This window comes from Suncus etruscus, chromosome 5 (assembly GCF_024139225.1).
Source record: "Suncus etruscus isolate mSunEtr1 chromosome 5, mSunEtr1.pri.cur, whole genome shotgun sequence".
In the NCBI taxonomy this organism is placed as follows: Eukaryota; Metazoa; Chordata; class Mammalia; order Eulipotyphla; family Soricidae; genus Suncus; species Suncus etruscus.
The window spans coordinates 117,452,205-117,475,596 of NC_064852.1; the positions used below are offsets into that span (position 1 = coordinate 117,452,205).

The 23,392-nt window shown below is 39.4% G+C and overlaps 1 protein-coding gene across 1 annotated transcript; it reads right to left on the reverse strand.

Annotated features, from left to right (window-relative positions):
- Positions 1 to 2,802: 2,802 nt before the first annotated feature.
- STRADB (STE20 related adaptor beta) lies at positions 2,803 to 23,357 on the reverse strand. Its single transcript, XM_049773339.1, has 11 exons — positions 23,235 to 23,357; positions 17,892 to 17,972; positions 15,032 to 15,131; positions 12,018 to 12,139; positions 10,718 to 10,826; positions 8,274 to 8,397; positions 6,433 to 6,604; positions 6,045 to 6,149; positions 5,644 to 5,888; positions 4,451 to 4,493; positions 2,803 to 3,633 (listed from the first exon to the last, which is right to left on the reverse strand). The coding sequence occupies exons 1-11, from the start codon at positions 23,244 to 23,246 to the stop codon at positions 3,490 to 3,492; spliced, it is 1,257 nt and encodes a 418-aa protein (XP_049629296.1). The 5' UTR covers positions 23,247 to 23,357; the 3' UTR covers positions 2,803 to 3,489.
- Between the last annotated feature and the right edge of the window lie 35 nt (positions 23,358 to 23,392).

The window sequence follows — 23,392 nt, forward strand, 5'->3', positions numbered from 1 at the left end:
AGTGTTAATACAGCATAGAATTTGTGGAGCGGCCTTCAGAATACCATTTCTCCAGTTAACAAAATGGTTTAGAGACTCATAATTTTGGTAGAAGTCAGCAACCAAATTTCATCCCATTAGAACCATTTTGTTTAATTAAATTGAAAGAAAAATTTGATGTGTAAATGTGTTTTTCTTTATTATGGACGTTTAGGGAACACAACCAGAAACACATACTTAGTTCATATTAATCAGGAAAGTTTTTCCCTTTTCACTATAACAGTATCACACTGCTAGATCTCTGACTTCCCAAATCTTTCTCATTTTCTAAAAATGCATACCCAGATTCTGTTTTGTTTTTATTTGTTTTGGGGCCACTCCTGGTTGTGCTTAGGGCATATTTCTGACTCTGCGCTAAGTGATGACTACCAGGCTCCATATAAGGTCCTGGGATAGAACCCAGGTTCAGCCACATGCAAGGCAAGTAAGTGCCTTACCCATTGTACTACTCTCTGGTCCCCTCAAGTTAATAATTCTTAATTTTCTAGTATAGTCACAAAATGTGTAACTACCAGCATAGTTTTAAGGCATTTTCATCACCTGCACTTCCCCACCCACACACCAAGAAACTGTGCCCTTAGCAGTCACTTCCTGTTTTGTCCTAATCATCATCAGCCTTAGTGGCCTGAAATAGTAGTGCACTTTTCTCTCACTGGACAAGGAGCTCAGGAGACACATCTGTGGTGCCAGGGATCACAGCCAGTCAGTCATGCAAGCACTACCTGCTACCTACTGTCTTTCAACACCGCCCCCCCCCCCCCCATCACTTTTCTTTTTGTTTTTTGGGCGACACCCAGTGGCACTCAGGTTACTCCCAACTGCAGTCAGAAATCACCCCTGGCAGGCTGAGAGGACCATATGGGATACCATGGATATAACCCAGGTTTGTCCAAGATCAGCGTGTGCAAGGCCAACGTCCTACCACTGTGCTATTGCTCCAGCCCCCGCCCACCAACATTTTTTAAAATTTTTTGTGGTTTTTGGGTCACACCCGGCAGTGCTCAGGGGTTACTCCTGGCTCCATGCTCAGAAATTGCTCCTGGCAGGCACGGGGGACCATATGGGACGCCAGGATTCGAACCTTCTGCATGAAAGGCAAACGCCTTACCTCCATGCTATCTCTCTGGCCCCTCCCACCAACTTTTTTTTTTTTTTGGTTTTTGGGCCACACCAGTTTGACGCTCAGGGGTTACTCCTGGCTATGCGCTCAGAAATCGCCCCTGGCTTGGGGGGACCATATGGAACACCGGGGGATCGAACCGCGATCCGTCCTATGCTAGCGCTTGCAAGGCGGACAGACACCTTACCTCTAGCGCCACCTTCCCGGCCTCCCACCAACATTTTTAAGGTTTCTGTCTGATGCTGTTTTTAACTTTTTGTAATGAACACCCTCTTAACTTCCCTCCCTTTTAAGACACATTCAAGCCAGGGTACTTAACCATTGTACTATGAACTATCCATTGTATTATTATACACTCCCTGAATACTTTTTAACTTTAAAGAATATTTTTTGGGGGGCTAGAGAGTTCAATGAGCTGAATACATGTTAAACGTGCTTTGCATATGGGAGACCTGGGTTCAATCTTCAGCAACATATATAGACCCAAAGCATGTCTGAGGGTGAACCCCCCACCCAGAACAGAAGTTAGTCTCACAATACATTGGTGGGTGTATCTCCTGCCAAAAAAAGGCATCCAGATTCCTTTGATGTGTATGTATAAAAAAATTTTAACTAACTGAAGTAGGCCCCAACTGATCAGTTCAATTTGCGTGTGTGTTTAGGGCCACAATGTTTTGTTTAGGGATGGATGCCTGTGCTCAAGGATCACTCCTGGTATTACTGGGAGACCATATGGGTGCCACGGATTGAGCCCTGGCCAGCTTCTTGTAAGGCAAGTGCTCAGCATACTGTATCTCTGGCCCTAGTTAATATTATATACTCATGGACATCCTCCTTTGTTCAGGAGGGGAGTTCCCAAGAATGCTCAGGAGGTCCAAGGGTTCCAGGGCATTTCTTGGTCAACCAGGTTCAGTGCAAGGGTTGGCAGATGCATTGCTGCTCAAGCACTACTGATTGCTTCAGTGGTGCTCAAGGACCTTCAGCTCTGCACCCAATGATGCTCATGGGACACTTACTGCTGGGAATTAGACTTGGGTCAGGTATATACCCAGGTGTACTCTGACCTCCATACTACCCTAACCCTCACCAAGTACCTTTCTTCTCCTAATACTATTACTAATTGAGTATTCCTTGTTCTATCCCTTACAGAAACAAGAATAATAAAAAGCAGTTTTTCAAAGATTTTTTTTTTACTGTGGACATTTTGAACCTTGCTTCTTTCCTGTGGCCCTGGTCCTACCATTTGGCTCCTGGTTCTCCTTCTGTTCCCCTTGTAATATCCCAGGGATGGGAGCATGCAGCCATGTGGTCCCCAGTTGAGAAATGCTGATATAAAGGGCCATGACAGCTCTCTTTCTCATGGTGCTGAGGGGAACATTTGAGATGCCAGGGATTGAACCCAGGTCAGAAACATGCAAGGCAGGCACCTACCCAAAGTACTATCTCTCCTGATTGTAGGGCAGCTTTCTAAAATGAATAAAGACCACACAGCACCCCCCTCCCCCCTTACTAGGTTATATAAATGCTTGAGCAAAGGTTTACTATGGCAGACATGGCGACGGCAGCAAGGGTTTTCTTCGGCAAAACAATCAAAATCTGTGTTAGACTTTTTCCAGTGATAACAAGAAAATAACAGCACAAACTGAATTCAATAAATCTTTATTGAGCTCCCATGGGGTGCATGAATTTAGTATCGATAATTTACATTAATAGAAAAGTGTTAATTTAGCCCCTTAAAAGAACAAAAACAATTAACTTCTCTGTAGATCTTAAGTGAATCATTTAATGTAACTGAGGCTCAGTTTGTCTGGTATTACCATTAATATTACAGAAAAATGTGTGGAAATAGAAACATTTTCCTCCTACCAAAAAAGAATGCCAGGATAATCTAGCTTGTTGGTCTAACAGTAGCTGATCAAAAATGCTATAGAATCTGGAAGTTAGAACATAGTTGGCAGGACCTCTCCAATCTCGATCCCTGAAGGGTAGATAAACAATTAAAATTTTCACTGGCTCAAAAATTATGTGAGAACATCAAGAAGAGGAGTTAGTCACAGCTTCAGGAAAATAAAAATGGCAAACAAATGGCACTAAATGGACATCGGTGAAGAGTTCTAAAGATTCTCTGGTGGTGTACTCATCTGCTGAGCTAACAGAAGGCCAAGGCACTTCTGCTCAGTCGAACAGAGTGGTTTTAAATGGCAGAATCTCCAGTGCACCGACTGTATTTTCAAGTATAATTCAAGTTTTTATTCCTAGCAAAACAGAAGGAAAAAAACAGCAGGAAAAAAATGTGTCAAGTATATAGGACATCAAAGGGTTTTGCCACCCTAGAATTCCCAGTCTGAGTCTTTCTCCTCGGGAAAATCATATTCCAGCTCTGTCCAAGGTGCGACTGGTGGCCGAGTTCCTGACGGCTGCTGATGAGTAGGAGGCAACAGTGAAAGGAGCGAGTCCAGGCTTTCATCCTTCATCTGTCAAGAGGCTTAAAATCAGGCCACTGGTACTTATGTATTCAACATGCTAAGTCTGTGAGCAATAAAAAAGTTTTCCCCTTTTTTCTTTTTATTGTCCATACACAGTGGCACTTGGGTTACACCTGGCTGGCTTCCGGGACCACAGAGGATGCTGGGGATTGAACCTGGGTCAGTCAGCAGGCAAGGCAAACACTGTACCTGCTGTGCTACTATGCCAGCCCCAATTTTTAAATAAATTAGGTTAAAAGCCCTCAAAAAGTGTGCTTAGATGATTTCACCAAAATTTTAGCTTTTGGTTTCGTTATCTGAAAATAAGTCCTAGCAAAATAAACTGATTTTTTTTTTTTATCAGACTTGTTTGTCCTTTTGTCATTAGTTAAAATATCAACTAGGGACGTAGTAATAGAACGTAATGTTCTCTTTTTAGTTGCTTTGCTTTACAGAAAATAGAAACATTTCAGAGTCTATCATTGAACTACCAAAAAAAGATTGCATGCTTGTAAGAAATTTAACAGGAATCTTGGTAACCCAATTACCTTAGTAAGCAACCAAGATTAGGCGATGTTTTATAAGGGGTGTTAATAGCCCTGGAGCCACTCCTGGCCACCCCTGGTTAGTCAGGCCTCGCAGTTCCATGGTAGGGCCAGGGAAGGTAGTGATGGGCCCACTCAGCAATGCTCTGGGTGATCCAAGGATACAAACTGTTGGGGGTGGATGAGGGCAGGTAGTATTGGGACCTAAACCAGGGTCCCAAACATAGACCCCTATGCTATCTCCCCAGCCGCCAAAGTGACATTTAACAGAAGACACTCACCTGTTTGAAGAAAACATGGGACAATAAACTGCTTGCTGATGGCCTGAAATTGTTTTGAAAAATTATTAAAATAAATTCACAGACTGAAGAGCTATAAAAAAATCCAGTACAAAACATTAAAAAAAAAAAAGACTAGGGGCCGGAGAGATAGAATGGAGGTAAGGCGTTTGCCTTTCATGCAGAAGATCATCGGTTCGAATCCTGGCATCCCATATGGTCTCCCGTGCCTGCCAGGAGCAATTTCTGAGCATGGAGCCAGGAGTAACCCCTGAGCACTGCCGGGTGTGACCCAAAAACCACACACACACACACACACACACACACACACACACACACACACACACACACACACAAAAGACTAATATGTGAGGGAATTCAATACTTTGTTTTAATCTTGACTAATGGGAAGTATTCTAAGGTATTCATTCTAAAACTATTCTTTTATTTAGTGGGTGCTTACTAATCACAAAGAACTCTGCTAAGCTTTAAATAAATAAGATGCACATAGCTATCTATGTTAAAATAACTAAAAAAATAAATAAACTAACATTTTTGTATTTCTTAGAAGTTCCTAAAATTTCTTAACCTAAACTTAAATGCAATGACTAAGTGTCTGAAAAAATGAAATAATTTTCACAAGGAATTTAGGAAATTTTATCACTGAGTTTGTGAGGAAGTTTTTCTAGCTTCGAATTTAATATTCTTCCTACTTCCTTATTGCTTCTACTTATTTTTAGCAGTGGTCTTTCCTATATATGTCTAATTTTTATTTTTGGACTGATGAAAGAGTTTTTGGGAGGAGAGAGGCACACCTGGAGGTGTTCAGGGCTTATTCCTGATGACCCTTTGGGATCAAGCCCAGGTTGGATTTATGCAAGTCAATCCTATCTCTTTGGCTCCCCAAAAAGTTTTTTTTTTTTTTTTTTTTTTTTTTTTGGCTTTTGAGTCACACCTGGCAGTGCTCAGGGGTTACCTCTGGCTCTGTGCTCAGAAATTGTTCTGGCAGGCTCGGGGGACCATATGGGATGCCGGGATTTGAACCACCGTCCTTTTGCATGCAAGGCAAATGCCCTACCTCCATGCTATCTCTCCAGCCCCCTAAAAAGATTTTTATTAGTTAGGCAGGAAACATCACTACTATACTACAAAGTCAACATATTCTGTTTCTGCAATGTCTAAGTGAGCTCTCTTACCTTTTTTCAGGATCTTGTTGCAAACAGAGCTGCACCATGTTAAAGAAGGCAGGAGAGAAAGTTCTTGAGGCTGGTGTTTGTGATCGGTCACTGTTTACTGTGCGAGTACCCCCAGAGACAAGAACACTTTCTCCAATCCCCGAGTCTCCACCTGACCGGGAATTTTTCATTCTAGATTCTGACTGAGGGAAAATACTGACATCCAGTGGACTATAAGGTGGACCTTTCAGTTTCTGTAACAGCATCTGAAAAGGGAAACTTTCTTTTAACATTTTTTTTTAGGGGAAAACATTCAAATAATAAAGACTCTCAAAAATCCATGGCAAATATTCATAACAAAAATAATCTTGACCGAAGAAACTCTTAGGAAATGTTTTTCAGGTTTTCAGCAGCTTTTTTACCTGTGTCCTGTGCATGTCCTGGAAAGGAACCTGCCCGCTGGCCAATTCACAGGCTGTGATTCCAACACTGTAAATGTCTGACTTTACATCATATCCATGCAAATCCTGTAAGAAAATGAATTTGAAGGCTTCAGGGTCAATTTAATTTAAAAATATTACATGTGATTTTTTTGGGGGATAAGGGATGGTGACTGGGGGAAAAACCCTAGATCAGAAATAAAGATATGCTTAATAGATGATATGCATTTTAACATTCCTAACACAATTTTGGCACGAAAGAGAAAAGTCTTAAAGGAGACAATTTATCACTCAAATCTAAAGGTACAAAACTCCTTTTAGGCAAACTCAAAGGACATTGAGACAAAAAGAAGGAAACGGCCATGCTGACCTGTTTCAGTAGTTCTGGACTCAGCCACGGCTGCACAGAAGTGCTGAACTGTGGGAAATCGTACACAGCTCTATGCCTCTGTCCATCCTTAACCAAACTATGAAGATGGGACAGGCCAGACAGGGTCACCAAGCCATCACCAGAAATGAGGATATGGCTAGCTTTAATACTCCTAGAAAAAAGAAACAATCCTAAATACTTGAAAATTGGCCAATGAGAGAAGTCACAAAAATCTGGTTAAAACAAATCCATACTGTCACTTGGAATAAAATGTTCTTTATAAAATAGCAGCAGACAGCTATATGTATGGGTACATATCCTACATATATAGATTCAGATATAGGTAGAAAATGTTCAAGTATTAAAAAATCCTTTCAGCTCTTTAATAAAACAATAGGACTAGGGAAGAGATTATTGAAATCTACATGTTTGAAAGTGATGGGATTCTTCCAAACTATGGAATCAAATGATTAGTTTCAGTATTTTAGAATGCTATGGCAAAACAGTTCATTAAAGGGTAAATTAAATTAAAATAAATTTGAGGGTAAATTTAAAAAAATATTTGAAGCATGAAAAGAATCATTTAAAGCAAAATGCAATCTTATCCAATAAAAATCTACAATGACATGACATTTACAATGGTATTTCTTCTTCTTCTTTTTTTTTTTTTTTTTTTTGGTTTTTGGGTCACACCTGGCGGAACTCAGAATTCACTCCTGGCAGGCAAGGGGGACCATCTGGGATGCCATCAATCCCAAATTGACTGAGTGCAAGGCAAATGCCATACCACTATGCTATCTCTCCAGCCCTATAATGGTATTTCTTATACAGATAGTTCTTTTAGTTTTTAAAGCAATCAGAAAGAGCCTGGTATTTCATCTAAAATCCTGGATGTTGGAAACTAGTCCAGCAGAATGACCAGCAGTCAGGGAAAATATAATAGAACCAGAAGTAAATATAATCTGTTAGAAATCCTTCATTAAGTAGAATGCTGATTAAAAAAATAAAGATAGCTTTAAGAAAATTGAAATGCAGATGAGGGCTGGTAAGTGCAGCTCATGACATGAAGCTCACCACATAAAGCAGGGGTCCTCAAACTTTTTAAACAGGGGGCCAGTTCACTGTCCCTCAGACCATTAGAGGGGCTGACTATAGTAAAAACAAAACTTATGAACAAATTCTTATGCACACTGCATATATCTTATTTTGCAATGAAGAAACAAAACAGATACAAATACAATATGTGGCCAGCAGGCCATAGTTTGAGGACCACTGATAGAGTGATGAGTGCAGTTAGAGAAATAACTACAATGAGAACTATCATAACAATGTGAATGAATGAGGGAAGTAGAAAGCGTGTCTCGAGTACAGGTGTGGGTGGGGTGGGGAGGAGGGAGATCTGGGAAATTGGTGGTGGGAATCTTGCACTGGTGAAGGGGGGTGTTCTTTACATGACTGTAATCGTACAACTGCAATCATGTTTGTAATCACGGTGTTTAAAGATAAATAAAAAAGAAATGTATTAAAGAATTAAAAAAAAAGAAAATTGAAACGAACCAAAGTGATAGTGCAGCAGTAGGGTGTTTGCCTTGCACATGACTGACACAGAACCACCACCAGTACAAAACACAGTATTTGAGAAAGAAGAAATCTGAACTTTTTTCTGTGGATGAATATAAGATGGATTCATTTTCCATAGCTATTTGTTCTTCCTTTCTCAATTTTCATGAGTAAGTTTTCCCATCTCATGTTTTTTAATACTCAACTGCTCTGTCCTAAAGCTTCCGTAAGATTTCTTCCACTAAACTTTTCCATTGTTCAAAATGTGAGTTACTGAATACCTGTGGATGCAGCCATTCCGGTGCAGGTAGTCCAGCCCCCTAATGGCTCCAAAGAGGATGCTTCGGATCAAAGTCTCACTCATTCCATCAGGGAAGTGCCTCTTCAAGAGCTCACTGGCTGAACCTGAAAAAAGGCCCTGAAATCTGTACATGAACGCTGACGACAATCAGGTTCCTACCTGTTTTCAGTGAACCTTCCATCTATAAACAGACATAACTCTATACTTATGTAACACATCTGAATAAACAAACAAAAAACCAGAACAACTTCCTTCTAATGACATTTTCTGTATCAGGAAGAAAAGGAACCATTTTCAATGTGACTGGAAAAAAATACTCTGTGTATATATGTGCGAACATATGCAATATAGGTGTATATATGAGGCCAAAGGCAATGTACAAAAATCTCTCCTAAAAATTAAAGTTCTAGAACCCAGTTTTTAATCATATTTTTTTTACCTTTTTTTTTGTTTGTTTTTTGTTTTTTTGGGTCACACCCAGCATCGCTCAGGGGCTACTGAGCTACTCATGGTTCTATACTCAGAAATCACCCCCAGCAGGCTCGGGGAACCATATGGGATGCAAACCACCGCCCTTTTGCATGAAAGGCACCATGATATCTCTTCGGCCCCTTTTTTAATTTTTTAAATTACTTTATTTACCATACTTTTCTCTCTATAAGACACACATAGTTTTTATTTATATATTTATTTTTTGAAACATGTGAAGTGTGGCAGTCTTCTATCTAGTATACAAAGCGCCTGCCAGAACTGCCATTTTTATTGAGTACAGGAACCATCCCTGGGTGAGCAGTAAACCCACTCAGATTTACAAGAAAGAAATCTCTGTTTTGTGGTAAATCCAAGTTGTAAACAAACATACAAAGAAAGCAGGGGTGAACTTTGTTTTGAGTAAAATAAGGTGTAACCAAACAGGGTAATCTGTATTGGGGAAGACTGAGGAATTTCTTGCAGCCATATTTGTGACCTACAACAAATGCGAGCTGTAAAAAATTATAACTATAGTTTTTTATGTGAACATTCTCTGGATCCCTACCAAATATGTATGTATGATACTTGGGAAAGATGACTTTTGATGTTTACAAATATCTCCATATCTGTGTGTCTATATTCCTTTCTATCTGCCTCTCTCTGCATAAAAGAAGATACACACAGTTTTTAGATACTCTCCTCCCCTGCACTCAGGCTTCAGCCCCAGGTAGCATTCGCTCCTGGAATTGTGGCATTGCACTCCATAAGATGTACTTGGCGGGAGGTGCGTTTTATGGTATGAAAAATATGGTAAATATGGTTATAAGGTTGTTCATATAAATGGGTTCATAATAAATTGGGTTATTTATCCCCAGTTACAAAGTTGTTCATGATTAAGTTTCAGTTGTACAATGTCCGACAGCTTTTTTCATCAGTGCACATTTCTTGCCACCAATGTCATCAGTTTCCCTTCTGTTCTCCCCCTGCCTTTGGGACAGACATTCTCTAATTTTTTTTTCTTTTAGACCATGGTTTGGAATATTGTTACTGAAGGGATATCATGCATATCACTTTGTCTCCTTTTAGCACAGTATATTGTACTGGTGTGAACACCAGGGACCACAAAATGAAAAAGCAGAGACATCCACTGCTTGAAAAGAAAACTACTTCTGCCTAGAAAGAAATATGGGTTCTTCCCTAAGAGAGGGAAGGAGTAAAGAGCTCAGACTCACCTGGGCCATTTTTTTGTTTGTTTGTTTTGGTTTTTGGGCCACACCTGGTGATTCAGGAGTTACTCCTGGCTATGCCCTCAGAAATCACTCCTGGCTTGGGGGACCATATGGGATGCCAGGGATCGAACCGAGGTCCATCCTGGATCAGCCATGTGCAAGGCCCCTCCAGGCCTTTTTATTTTATTTATTTTTGCACTGTGATTTCTTTATTTTTTTAATAAAATCTTTATTTAAGCACCATGATTACAAGCATGATTGTGTTAGATTTCAGTCATAAACAGACTATCCCCCTTTACCAGTGCAACATTCCCACCACCAATGCCCCCCACTGCCCCCACTCCTGCCTATATTCCCAATAGGCATTCTACTTCTCTCATTCTTTATCACTGTCATGCTAGTTGTTAGGGTAGTTATTTCCCTGACAGCATTCACCACTCTTTGTGGTGAGCTTCAAATTGTGAACAGGAAGGACAGGCTCACAGTTTGAACATCCAGGACTTTTTAAAGAAGCCCTTGGGACAGGTCATACCCAGGATCACACACTCCACTTTCTCTGAAGACTAAAATTCAACAGGAGTCAAATCTCAAACTACCTCATGAAATCCTGAGCTAGTCTTCTAATTTATAAATTTAAAACAGTGATTCCTAAATCTACATTCATTCTCATAAATCCAGGCAAGATAAATTTTTTAACCAAAAAAAAAAAAAAGAGCTTTCTTACCATAGGCCATAAATGGAGAAATAACCCAAAGGCAGCTGCCAACAGTGAAAACAGTCCAGTAAGTTGTGATATGGGGGTGTCGGAAAAAGTGGGATAGAATCACGGCTTTCTAGGACAGACAGACAAAAGACAACATGCTTAACATGCTGATTTTCCTTAAGAAGAAAGTCTCAGCAATTGTGGCTGCTAACATTCACAGGGACTTCTGAGCACTTAGTGTTATGATCTCTTTAGGTCTTATAAGCCACTACACCAAATATGTGATATATCAAGATTCCCACAGAGCAGGACAGTTGGAAATCTTGTACAAGACCACAAAATTAATAAAACAGTGAGACTGGAGGGTAGTATAGCAGGGATGTTCCTGAGCATTGCTGTGTGGCCCAATCCTCTCAACCTTCCAAAAACCAAAATGAGTCACAAAGAAATGAACATTTAAGTAGAAAGTGAACCTAGAACACATCTGGCTTCAGAAGCCAGTCTTTTTTTTTTTTTTTTTTTTGGTTTTTGGGTCACACCCGGCGGTGCTCAGGGGTTACTCCTGGCTGTCTGCTCAGAAATAGCTCCTGGCAGGTACGGAAGACCATATGGGACACCGGGATTCGAACCAACCACCTTTGGTCCTGGATTGGCTGCTTGCAAGGCAAACACCGCTGAGCTATTCTCTCCAGGCCCTGGAAGCCATAGTCTTTTTTGTTTTTGTTTTTGTTTTTGGGCTACACCCGGCGATGCTCAGGGGTCACTCCTGGCTGTCTGCTCAGAAATAGCTCCTGGCAGGCACGGGGGACCATGTGGGACACCGGGATTCGAACCGACCACCTTTGGTCCTGGATCGGCTGCTTGTAAGGCAAACACTGCTGTGCTATCTCTCCGGGCACGGAAGCCATAGTCTTAATAACAAGAGTTTTGTTTCAGTTTGGTTTGGGGGTCACACTCGGCAGTGGTTGGGGAATGACAGATGGTGCTGAGAACCAGACCTTGATCAGTTGCATGCAGGGCAAGTGCTCCCATAAACTATACCTCCTACCTTTGAATATAGAATTTTTTTCTTCCATAGATCTGGTTTCTAAGTATTTTTAAAGCAAGTGTCCTCCCCACTATACTCTTTTTCCTGCCTTGGAATATATATTTTTTTCTTCTTTAGCTCTGGTTTTCAAATATTCTTTCTGCTTCTCTAGTTACATGATATTCAAGAGCTACCTTCCTCTAGAATAGAGAACTATGACACTGATTCGTGGGGAGAAACTCTTCCACACTCCCATTCAGCCACGACTTTCAGTGCGTCTTTATAAACCATCACCTGTAAAGCGTTCAGGCGCTCCTCAGTGCACTTCTCCAGATCTGTGATTTTGATGGTCACCAGTGTCCCTGTAGGGGTATGCCGTGCAAGATAGACAGAAGTCAAATCATCAAACCCTCTTCCTATAATCAGATGCAAAACTCATGTTAGCAACCAAAGAAGAAAAAAACAAAACAAAAATGAAAGCCTGAATTGCATCAAAGTTTGAAACTTGTACTCTATAAGAATTAACTGTGAAGACAATGACAAAGTTAAAAGCAGCAAGCAAAGCTGGAGACAGTAGAGCAGGTTGAGTGCTTTGCGACTGACCCATACTGGATTCCCAATCTACAGAGAGTGCTTCGAGAATCAACCACTAGGAGTGGAGCCTCCCCAGACATTCAAAATTAAAAGTATCAAAAATTCAGACTAAAATTATTAATAACACTTATATTTTATAACTTATCAGAGTATATAAAGAACTCTTTGGTCCAGGTTATAGCTCAATATTAAAGCATTTGCCTAGTATATATGAGGCACTGGAATTGATACCAGGGATGGTATCAACAACCACAACAAAAAGAACTAAAAAAAAAAAAAAAAAACTACACAGGGCCGGAGCAATAACAATGGGGTAGGGTGTTTGCCTTGCGCAAAGCAACCCAGGATGAACCTGGGTTCAATCCCCTGCATCCCATATGGTTCCCCTGCCAGGAGCAATTTCTGAGCACAGAGCCAGGAGTAACCCTTGAGTACTATTGGGTGTGGCCCCAACCCACCACCACCACCACCAAAAAAAAAAAAAAACAACCTTGCAATTCTATAATGAGAAGACATGAGAAAAATAACAATTTTTTTAATGCGCAGAATGTGGGCCAGAGTGATAGTACAGAAAGTAGGGTATTTGTCTTGCCCACAACACATTAGGGTTTGACCTGTGGCACTCCATATGGTCCCCTGAGCCCTTCAGGAGTGTCTCCTGAGTACAGAGCCAGGAGTAAGGGTTGAGCACTGCCAGTGTTGGCCCAAATCATCCCATTCAAATAGGCAGAAATTAAGTAGATAAAATGATATCAGAGTATTCAATAAGCACAAGAAAATAAAATTTAAAAATGTAATGGAAAACTTCAATGATATCCTTTATACATTTATTTCCATACCTAAATACCCTGTAATATTGTGAGATACCCAAACTCTAACCTATTTGAACAACAAGATACCACTCAATAATCCCTCAGACCCATGGTCAGTCACTGGGTTGTTATAAAAATAACATTATGCTTTATTAATAAAAATACTATAAATCATGGTACCTAAATAAAAAAAGGTAAATAAAACAAATATAAACACGGAAAAAAGGAAAAATATAAAGAATTCAATTTGTGTTTTCTTTCACTAGCATATGATTTAAGATCTATTTTGTACATTTTAGTAATTTATTTTCATTGCTGAGTAAAATTTATTGTAAGGATATACCACAATTAATTTATCTAGTTATAAATTAATAAATATTAGCTTATTTTTAGTTATGGGGTGATTATAAATCCAGTTGCCTCCAAATGATGATAAGAAGGTATGCTTTAATTTCTCTTTGGCAAATAACAGGAGTGGGATTGCTGGATCATGCATGTTTTATACTACAAAAATTTGACACTCTTTTTTTCAAGAAAGATTTTTATTTAGCACAGTGATTATAATACTATTAACAATGGTTTACAATAATGTGCCAGCAACATGCTAAAACTGTTTTGAAAAGTAGATGAACGATCTTGGAATCCCATAACAATGTAGGTCTTGTAAAACTCACTGGTACTTGGAGTTGTCAGTTTTCATTAAAACCTAAAAACCTAGGCAAAATAAAAAAACACCTTCCTCAATTTTCAAAATCCAGTCCCTTCTTTTGAGTTTCTGGATTCCCAGAGGTGGTTAATTGAATTCTCCATCTTCTCACTTTCTGACTGCTTAATATACACCTTTATTCTATTCTTTTCTCATGACACATCTTAGCAATCATCTTTGCAAAGAGGATATAAACACATGTTGCATGGATTTAAGTTCCTAGCAACTGACAGAGCATCTAGATTTATGTTCCTAGCACTTGACAGAGTATCTGGATTTATGTTTCTAGCACCTGACAGAGTGTTTATCTGTTTATCTGTTTTCAGTGTTTAGGAGATAATTTCAAATATTTAAAGCAAATGGTTCATTTGTATAAGCCTACAAGGAATAACTCATTCTATTCCAAAGTAAATTGAGAAAAATTTCTACTGAAAAAAGAGATTGTAGGCAGCTTAAAAGTTAAAAGAAACTTTGGGGCTGGAGCAATACACAACTGGTAAGGCGTTTTTGCCTGGCACGTGGCCAGCCAAGGTTCAATCCCCAGCATCCCAAATGGTCTCTCGAGCCTGCCAGGAGTGATTCCTAAGCACAGAGCCAGGAGTTACCCCTTCGCACCACTGGGTGTGGTCCTCAAACAAAACAAAAGGTTAAAAGAAACTTAAGTTGTTTCTGGTTAAAACATGGAAAATAGTTATGTGATTTTATTTAAATCAACCTAATCTAAATTATAGACATAAAATTAGAGGCATATCAATAAAGATGCAAATAATATTTAGATGAGTGTCTTCTGCTTCTAAAAGGACAAGAAAAAAATAAAAATTTTTTCATGATAAAGTAAACATTTTCAACAGGTATCATGGAAAAATTGGGCTGCTATTTTAGGAAATAGATATTCTGATTTGGGTGAGAGTGTAGGTTTGGGAATGTACCTAGTGGTGCTCAGAACTTACTCTAAACGCTGTGCTCAGAAATCACTCCAATCAGAACCAGAAGCATTACAGGGTATATGCACTGGTCTGCCCCGTGCAAGGGGACATGTACTGTCTCTCTGGCCTGGGAAATAGGTCGGTCCATTTGTCAGACATAATTAGTATCCAGTTTTATGGCTTGGGGGACAACGGAGAAGTACCTTGTCATAAAATAATCTTTCTGTCCTCAATTTTAATCAAGCAGTGATGAGAAATCAGGATCTTTACCTATTTCCACTTGCAGTTCATAGTGAGAAACATCCGTGGAAATGATCACATTATTGGCATTAGTAGATGGAGGCAGCCAGGAAAAGGTTGGCTGGTCAACCTGAATTTAAAAAGAAAAAAAATGATAAAAACAAAATAGGTGTAATCCCCCTCCCCCACACCAATAGTGTATTTTCAAACACATAAATTCTCATTTCAAAAAGCAAAAAAAGGGGGGCTTAAGAAACTTCTGAAGATCTCAAAAATTTATGACTGATAATTGATTCTTTTAGAAAACTATGAGTCTGAAAAGAGTGACAAGATGGTGAAAGTGGATTTAGAGGAAGGGGAGAGCATTTTTTCAGCACAACTGCCAGTAAACAATTTTCAAAGTTTGTTAAGTATGACTGTTAAGCACTTCAGCACATCGAATAAATGCCTCCAGAGAAGCAGCCAGAGCCTGTGAGGGCCAGCATGTGCCATCTCCTACCTCAGTGGTTGCTTGTTCCCTTCCAACACCCACTAGCTAGTAAAGTTCTTCACAAGATGGAATGAGTGAGAAGGGAGGTCAAGAAAGCACCCTCAAGAGGAGAGAGACTCCCTGAGTTAGTAGCTCTGAGGCAAAGATGGGCTTTCAATGGATGCCATGGGCCAGACTCCCAGATCTGGCTATGAGATGACATTTCTCCAGTAAAGATATGGGTACATATCCAGTGTCATAAGCCAGTCCAGGGGATCACCCAAAGGCCACCAGTATTCTAAAGACTTGACGAACACCAGCAGGTGGCAGAAATCTTGTTATAGCCTCCAAGGAAGAGAGGAGGAAGCTGGGTGAGAAAGAAATGACATTACAATGTGCTAGAAATTGTGCTAACTATTTTTACATACTTGGTTCTGCATTGTCTATGTTTAAATATTAAGAGAGCTGAAAAAGTAATACAAGCTTTAATCTAAGATCTATGGCTAAAGATAAATGTGATTCAAAAAGAAAGAAACAGTCTTAAAAAAGAATTCTATACTGGGGCCGGAGAGATAGCATGGAGGTAAGGTGTTTGCCTTGCATGCAAAAGGACAGTGGTTCGAATCCCGGCATCTCATATGGTCCCCCGTGCCTGCCAGGAGTGATTGCTGAGCACAGAGCCAGGAATAACCCCTGAGTGCTGCTGGGTGTGACCCCCCAAAAATAAATAAAAAACCAAAAATAAAAATAATTCTATACAATTAGAAATAATCCTAATGCAGGGGAAAATATCCAAATAATTGAATTTCTTTAGAACATGTAGTCTTCAAATAAATTCAGATCTAAAGGATATCTATAAGAGAAAGGACATATGATAATCGGGGTTGGTTTTATTGGTTGCACCTAGAACTTATTTTTGGTTCTGCACTCTGGGATCACTTCTAGAAGGACTCAGGGGACCATATAGGGTATAGGGGATCAAACCTGGGTCAGTAGTGTGTAAGGCAAGTACCTGACTTGCTGTATTATCTGTACAACTCTAATTTAAAAAAATATTTTTAAAGTTACCACTTTAACACAGAATGAACCAAGGCTTTAGAGTTCACTGTTTATAAAATGGCAGATAGGGCCAGAGTGATAGCACAGCGGTAGGGTATTTGCCTTGCATGCTGCTGGCCTCTTTGATTCCAGCATCCCATTTCTGAATCACAGAGCCAGGAGTAACCCCAGAAGGCCACCGGGTGAGGCCCTAAAACCAAAACAGAAACAATTGGCAGATAACCATATGGAGTCAAATCAGGTTCAGCCCTGCAGTGCTCCTCTTCACTCCATTGGGGAGTTATCCTTAAAGGAACAGGGATAGGGCTGGAGGAATAATGGTACAAGGGTTAAGTTACTTGTCTTATATATGGAAAGCCCCAATGTGATCCCTATTCCTTTGGCCCTGGAAGATATTGTGTTAAGAGAAATAACATTATGTTCTTTATTAACTTTTTTGTTGTTTTGGGGCCACACCTGGCAGCGCTCAGGCTGTGTGTTCAGAAATCACTCCTGTCAGGCTCGGAGACTATATGGGATACTGGGATACAAACTCTGGTTAGCTGTGTGCAAGGCAAATGTCCTACCCACTGTGCTATTGCTCTGGTCCCTCTCATCATTTTATTTAAAAGAATAAAAATTATAAGGAAAAATGTATAAACTTGTCTTAAGAAAAAAGTTTAAATGTTGTGTACTGAAAGACATCATGTTATATCAATAGCGTAAAAAAGGCAACCCCAGAATGGGAGAAAATATTTGCAAATCACATAGCTGATAAGAGGTTAATCTCTATAATAGATAGAGAACTCCTAAAACATCAGCAATTAAACAGTCTAGTTTCGAAGTGGGAAAATGACATTTCTCCAAAGAAGACATGTAAATAGCTTATAAGCACATAAAAAGATGTTTAATATCCTTAATTGTTAGATAAATGCACATTGAAATGACAATGAGTTGAAACCTTTTTTACATCCGAATGGCTAGTATTTAAAAACAACAACATGGGGCCCGGTGGTGGTGCTAGAGGTAAGGTGCCTGCCTTGCCTGCGCTAGCCTTAGACGGACCGCGGTTCTATCCCCCGGTGTCCCATATGGTCCCCCAAGCCAGGAGCGACTTCTGAGCGCATAGCCAGGAGTAACCCCTGAGCAGTACCGGGTGTGGCCCCAAAACCAAACAAACAAACAAACAAAAAAAAAACAACAACAAACCAAAACTAGAAAATAAGGAGCTTGAGAAAGAGTCAAATAGTCTTCTGGAGAATTATTAGGGTAGAAGATGAAGAAACAGTAAAAGATACCAGGAAGAAAAATAAAGAACTAGGAGTAAATGGAATTATAGTAATCTAAGGAAGAATATGCATGGTCTTCAATCATTTTTCTTACCAAGTATTGGTGAATACTGGATTCAGACTGTTTTTCAGGTCTGAGTGATTCAACTTGTGTTCTTGAAGTGCAGAAACAATTCTAGAAATTCAAAAACGCATGAAATAAGTTTTTAAAAAAAATCAGGAATTAAGTTTGGGTAAAATAAGGATTAAAAAAAGTTCTGGGCCTGTAACTGACTCAGGTTCAATCTCCTGCACCCTGTATGGTCCCCTGAGCCGACCAGGAGTGATCCCTGAGCGAAAATCCCTGAGGGAAGAGTCAGGAATAATCACTGGGCACCACCAGAGCACCAGAGAAGGGCTGTTCAGAGGAACCCTGAAATGATGCCAATGTCCATCTTACTGGAGTATTAGGGGAGAAGGGCCCTGAGCAGAAGGATTTTCTGCCTTTTATAAATATATTTGCCTGTACTCTGAACCTTGCCTAGTCTTTTCAGAGTCTCTGACTGTGTAGCTCCAACTCATTTTTACTGCTGGTGTTCAATTTTTTGTTATTATTTTTTTTTTGGCCACATCCAGCTATGTGCAGGGCTTACTCTTGTCTGTGCCAGAGGTCATTCTTGTTGATGCTCAGGGGACCATATATGGTGCCAGGACTTGAACCTGGTCAGTTGCATGCAAGGCAAGCAACTTAACCCGAATTATCTCCTTGTCCCATGATATTAATTGTTAACCCTGTCATTATCTTTGCAGTTTCCTCCCAAATTATCAGAATCTACCTCTTAATTTTTTCTGTACTTGTTAAAATTTTTTTATCTTGGATATTCTTTTTGTTTGTTTTTTGGGCCACACCCAGTGATGCTCAGGGGTTACTCCTGGCTATGCTGGGGGAGTGGGGGAAGAGGGGATGGAACTGCGGTCCATCCTAGGCTAGTACAGGCAAGGCCGACACCTTACCACTTGCACCACTGCTCCGGCCCCTATCTTGGATATTCTTTTGAATAAGTATAGGAACCATATTTACCACATTTGAGTAGGTATTTAAAACTAAGGTAATAAACATCTTTAACTTCAAATAAATGTAAATGAAGAGGTGTAGATCCAGTATAGTTTACATTGTTCTCATGTTAATCATGGTCTTATTATCACATAATTCATAAAGAAATGATTGCCCATGGGATTTAGTCATTATTAATTGATGGGGCTATTTTACAGCATTTAGGAAAGTTATATCTAAAGAAAAAGATTTTAGAAAATGAGGTTTGACTTTTATAAAGATCTTAAAGCTTAATGTTTATGAGATCCTGAACATTAATTTATGTAATTATTAAAAAGCTGGGACTGGAGTGATAGCACAGCGGTAGGGCATTTGCCTTGCGTGTGGCCACCACCAGATGGACTCCTCTTTGATTCTTTTTTTTTTTTTTTTTTTGGTTTTTGGGCCACACCCGGTAATGCTCAGGGGTTACTCCTGGCTATGCGCTCAGAAGTTGCTCCTGGCTTGGGGGACCATATGGGACGCCGGGGGATCGAACTGTGGTCCGTCCAAGGCTAGCGCAGGCAAGGCAGGCACCTTACCTCTTGCGCCACCGCCCGGCCCCAACCTCTTTGATTCTTGTCATCCCAAATGGTCCCCCGAGCCAGTCAGGAGCGCTTTCTAAGCACAGAACTAGGAGTAATCCCTGAATGCTGCCGGGTGTGAACCCCCCAAAAATTATTAAAAAGCTAATAGCAAATCAACATTCATAAGTTCATCCCTCTCTTCTTCACACTTGTCATGGGCAAGGATATAGCTCAAGTGGTTGAGATCCCGCATTTGAACCCTGGGACCAATATCCCCCCCCAACCTACATGATAGTTAGTTTCCTTCCCTTTAAATATTTCAGAATATTATGATTCTAAATATCTCAATTCTTTTTCAAGTGTTATGTATATATATAGAACAGAAGCTAGCAATGAGTAACTAGAGATCTTTTTTTTTTGTTTTGTTTTAGATTTTTGGGCCACACTGGTGACCCTCTGAGATTACTCCTGGCTCTGTGCTCAGAAATCTTTCCTGACAGGCTCGGGGGACCATATGGGATGCAGGGACTTGAACTCGTCCCTGGTCTGCCGCATGCAAAGCAAATGCCTTACCTCTGTGCTATCGCTCCGGCCCCTGTAGAATCTTTAGACCAGGGGTCTCAAATTCGTGGCCCACGGGCCGTTTGCAGCCCTCCGTACAACATTTTGTAGCCTGCGGCCGGCCTTCAAATATTGCAGTTTTCGCGATTATTCGCTTACCAAATAATCGCAATAAAAATCGCATTAGTAAGAAAAAATCGCATTAAACATTCGCATGCCCCGAGCAGTTCCGTTCGGGGTATCCAAATGTTTAATGCGATTTTCTGTGATTTTTTTCTTACTAATGCGATTTTTTTATTGCGAATATTCAGTAAGAAATCCCTTATGCGGCCCTGCCTCACCCGACTTTGCCTCCTGCGGCCCCCAGGTAAATTGAGTTTGAGACCCCTGCTTTAGACCTTTGCAAATTTTCTGATGTATTATTGAGGATGAATGAAATTGTATAACAATTTTAAAGATTTTAAAGATGCCTATGACTGTTGTTCACATTTAAAATAACTTCTAGTTAGGTCATTTCAAGATTTTCATATTTTTCAACATTCATCCTTTACTTAAGCTAGCATAAAAAATTTAACACCATCCAGAGGAAAAGGACCTCCCTTTCCATATGTTGTATTTTTGTTCCCAAAATATTTTTGGATGCAACTTTTTATCTGTAAATTTCCATATTATCCAAGCAAAAATAATTTGTAAAAAAATCCAAATGAAAATATTTTGCTTCTGCTACTTTGAATACACCATTTCTTAGCTCTCAAAGAGGAGGTAAAACTTCATACACTTTTTACCATTAAAGGAAAAAAATATAATTTAAAGTAAAATTATTAACAAGTCGAACAAGTATATATCAGCCATTATCATATTCCATTACTTTTTGTTGTTGATGTTTGTTTGTTTTTGGGTCACACCTGGCAGTGCCCAGGGGTTACTCCTGGCTCTACGCTCAGAAATTGCTCCGGGCAGGCTTGCGGGACCATATGGGATACTGGGTTTTGAACCACCGTCCTTCTGCATGCAAGGCAAACACCCTATCTCCATGCTATCTCTCCAGCCCTACTTTTTACAAAATCTATAACTATGAATTAACAAAGTAATAATATATCCTTTTCTCTCAATGCCAGAAGCCCCGGGCAGCAACATATCTTACTCTCAAGTTTCTGGTGTATCACAACCTTTTATGTTGCATCCAAACAACAAAGTATGATACAATTTCTGCTCTTAAGCGATTCTGGAGAATAAAAATTAAAAAATCAGTCCACTGGCCATCTCTGATCTGGTTTAGATATAAAGTTTTATAGAATATAGTCATATCTGGGGCCCGGAGAGACAGCACAGCAGCGTTTGCCTTGCAAGCAGCCGATCCAGGACCAAAGGTGGTTGGTTCGAATCCCAGTGTCCCATATGGTCCCCCGTGCCTGCCAGGAGCTATTTCTGAGCAGACAGCCAGGAATAACCCCTGAGCACCCCCGGGTGTGACTCAAAAATAAAAATAAAAAAATTAAAAAAAAGAATATAGTCATGTCTATTATGGTTGCTTTCATGATAGAAACAAAAGAATAATTTACAGAACATATAGCACACAAATACTATCTGACTGTTAGAGATAAAAGTGCTGGGCTAGAGTCATAGCATAGTGGGTAGGGCATTTGCCTTGCAGGCTGAGCAGAACCAGATTCCATCCCCAGCATTCCATCTGGTCCCCTGAGCTTGCCAGGAATAATTTCTGAGTGCAAAGACAGTAGTGACCTCTGAGCACTGCTGGGTGTGGCTAAACAAACAAACAAACAAAATAAAAAGATAAAAGTGCTAACACCTCTGACTTAGAAAACAAGTAGGGATTTTACTTAATGTATTTTCTGTATATAAAGGCTTCTTTTAAGTAAAAAAAAAAGTCTTTACATTAAACATAAAGTATATACATTGCATAGTTTCCAAATAACTAACTTCTCAGCTCCATCTTTTTAGACTTGGCAAATGATGGTGTGGATCGGCAGATAGGAATTTGAGTTCTGGCTCTTTGAAAACCTGGGCCAAACTGAAAATAAAAAAACCATCTGTCCTGCCAATCACTGACAGTTTAAGATTGAAAGGGATATAAGCAAAGCATGTCTTACAAACTATAAATTCTCCTATATGAACTATATAATATGTAAACTATATATTCTCCTATAAATACATCCATCTCATCTTAAAAAGTAATTCAAACATCCAAATATTGCATAATATTCTACAAAAGACACGATAAAAGTTTTTAAATTACATAAAATAGATGCCATGGAGCTAGTATAAACAAAAAACAGTTTGGTATGTTTACTTCCTATTACAAACTGATCGAAATGTGTTTTGCCATGTTGTGTGGCCAAAGGGCTGTTCTTGCCTTTGGCTAGATGGAAATTTGCAAAAAAGGGATTTTCGAATGATTTAATGGTTAGGGGTAACTAGGTGAGAAAGATAAATCTGAGTACAAAATACAAATGGAAGAAAGTTGGGAATTAGACAAAGCAATAGAATAAAGAGTACATGGTGGTGGGGAGAATAATGAGTATATAGGCTCAAAAGATAGAATAGTGGGCAAGGTATTTACCCTGCATATAGATGATGGATATGATCCCTGGTACCTCATTCAGTCTCCCAAGCCCACCAGCAGTAATTCCTGAATGCAGAACCAGTAAATCCTGAGAATAGTCAGGTGTGGCCCAAAAACCAAAGGGGAAAAAAGAATGTAACATCACTATCCAGAGAATATCTTTTTAAAGGCACAAAAACTCAGGGAGAATTTTAACTAATTTAATTAAGAACAAAAAATATTCAAGTCAAAAAAATGTTTCACATTTTTAAGATGCTGATCTCAATGTTTTCTTTTACTAAGTCATTTTCTGTTTATGTAGATGAAGAATGTTCAAACATTTTATCAAATACAGTAGAAATTATGACTCATTTCTGTTGAAAAAAATTTTAGTGGAAATTTTCAACTGTACAGACTTTGGAGAGTTGGCAGAACAGATCCCGAAGGGAAAGAAAGATGTGAGCAGTATGGCAGTTTCTGAAATTTACTGGGAAATAGCATTTTTATGTACTTCTGCTAAGCTTTCCCTCATGTTCATATTATAATTTCTACTTATAGACTTTATAGGCTTTGTGCACAAGAAATTTTTTCCTTAATTAAAGAAGATATTAACAAATAAGAACATCCCATCAATATATATCTCTTATTATTGCTGTAGAATAGCATCTATACTACTTGGATGACACAAAATTACATCAAGTTAGCAAAACTTACCAAAAGAGACATTGAATCGCTTTAGTTCATGGAAAGTGGCCAAAAAACCATTTATTTCAGGAGATATTTTAGCTTTACTTCACAGAAGATTTTGGCTTTATGTTTAAGATGCAGAAATATCCTATTAAAATAAAATTTCAATAACTTACACATATGTA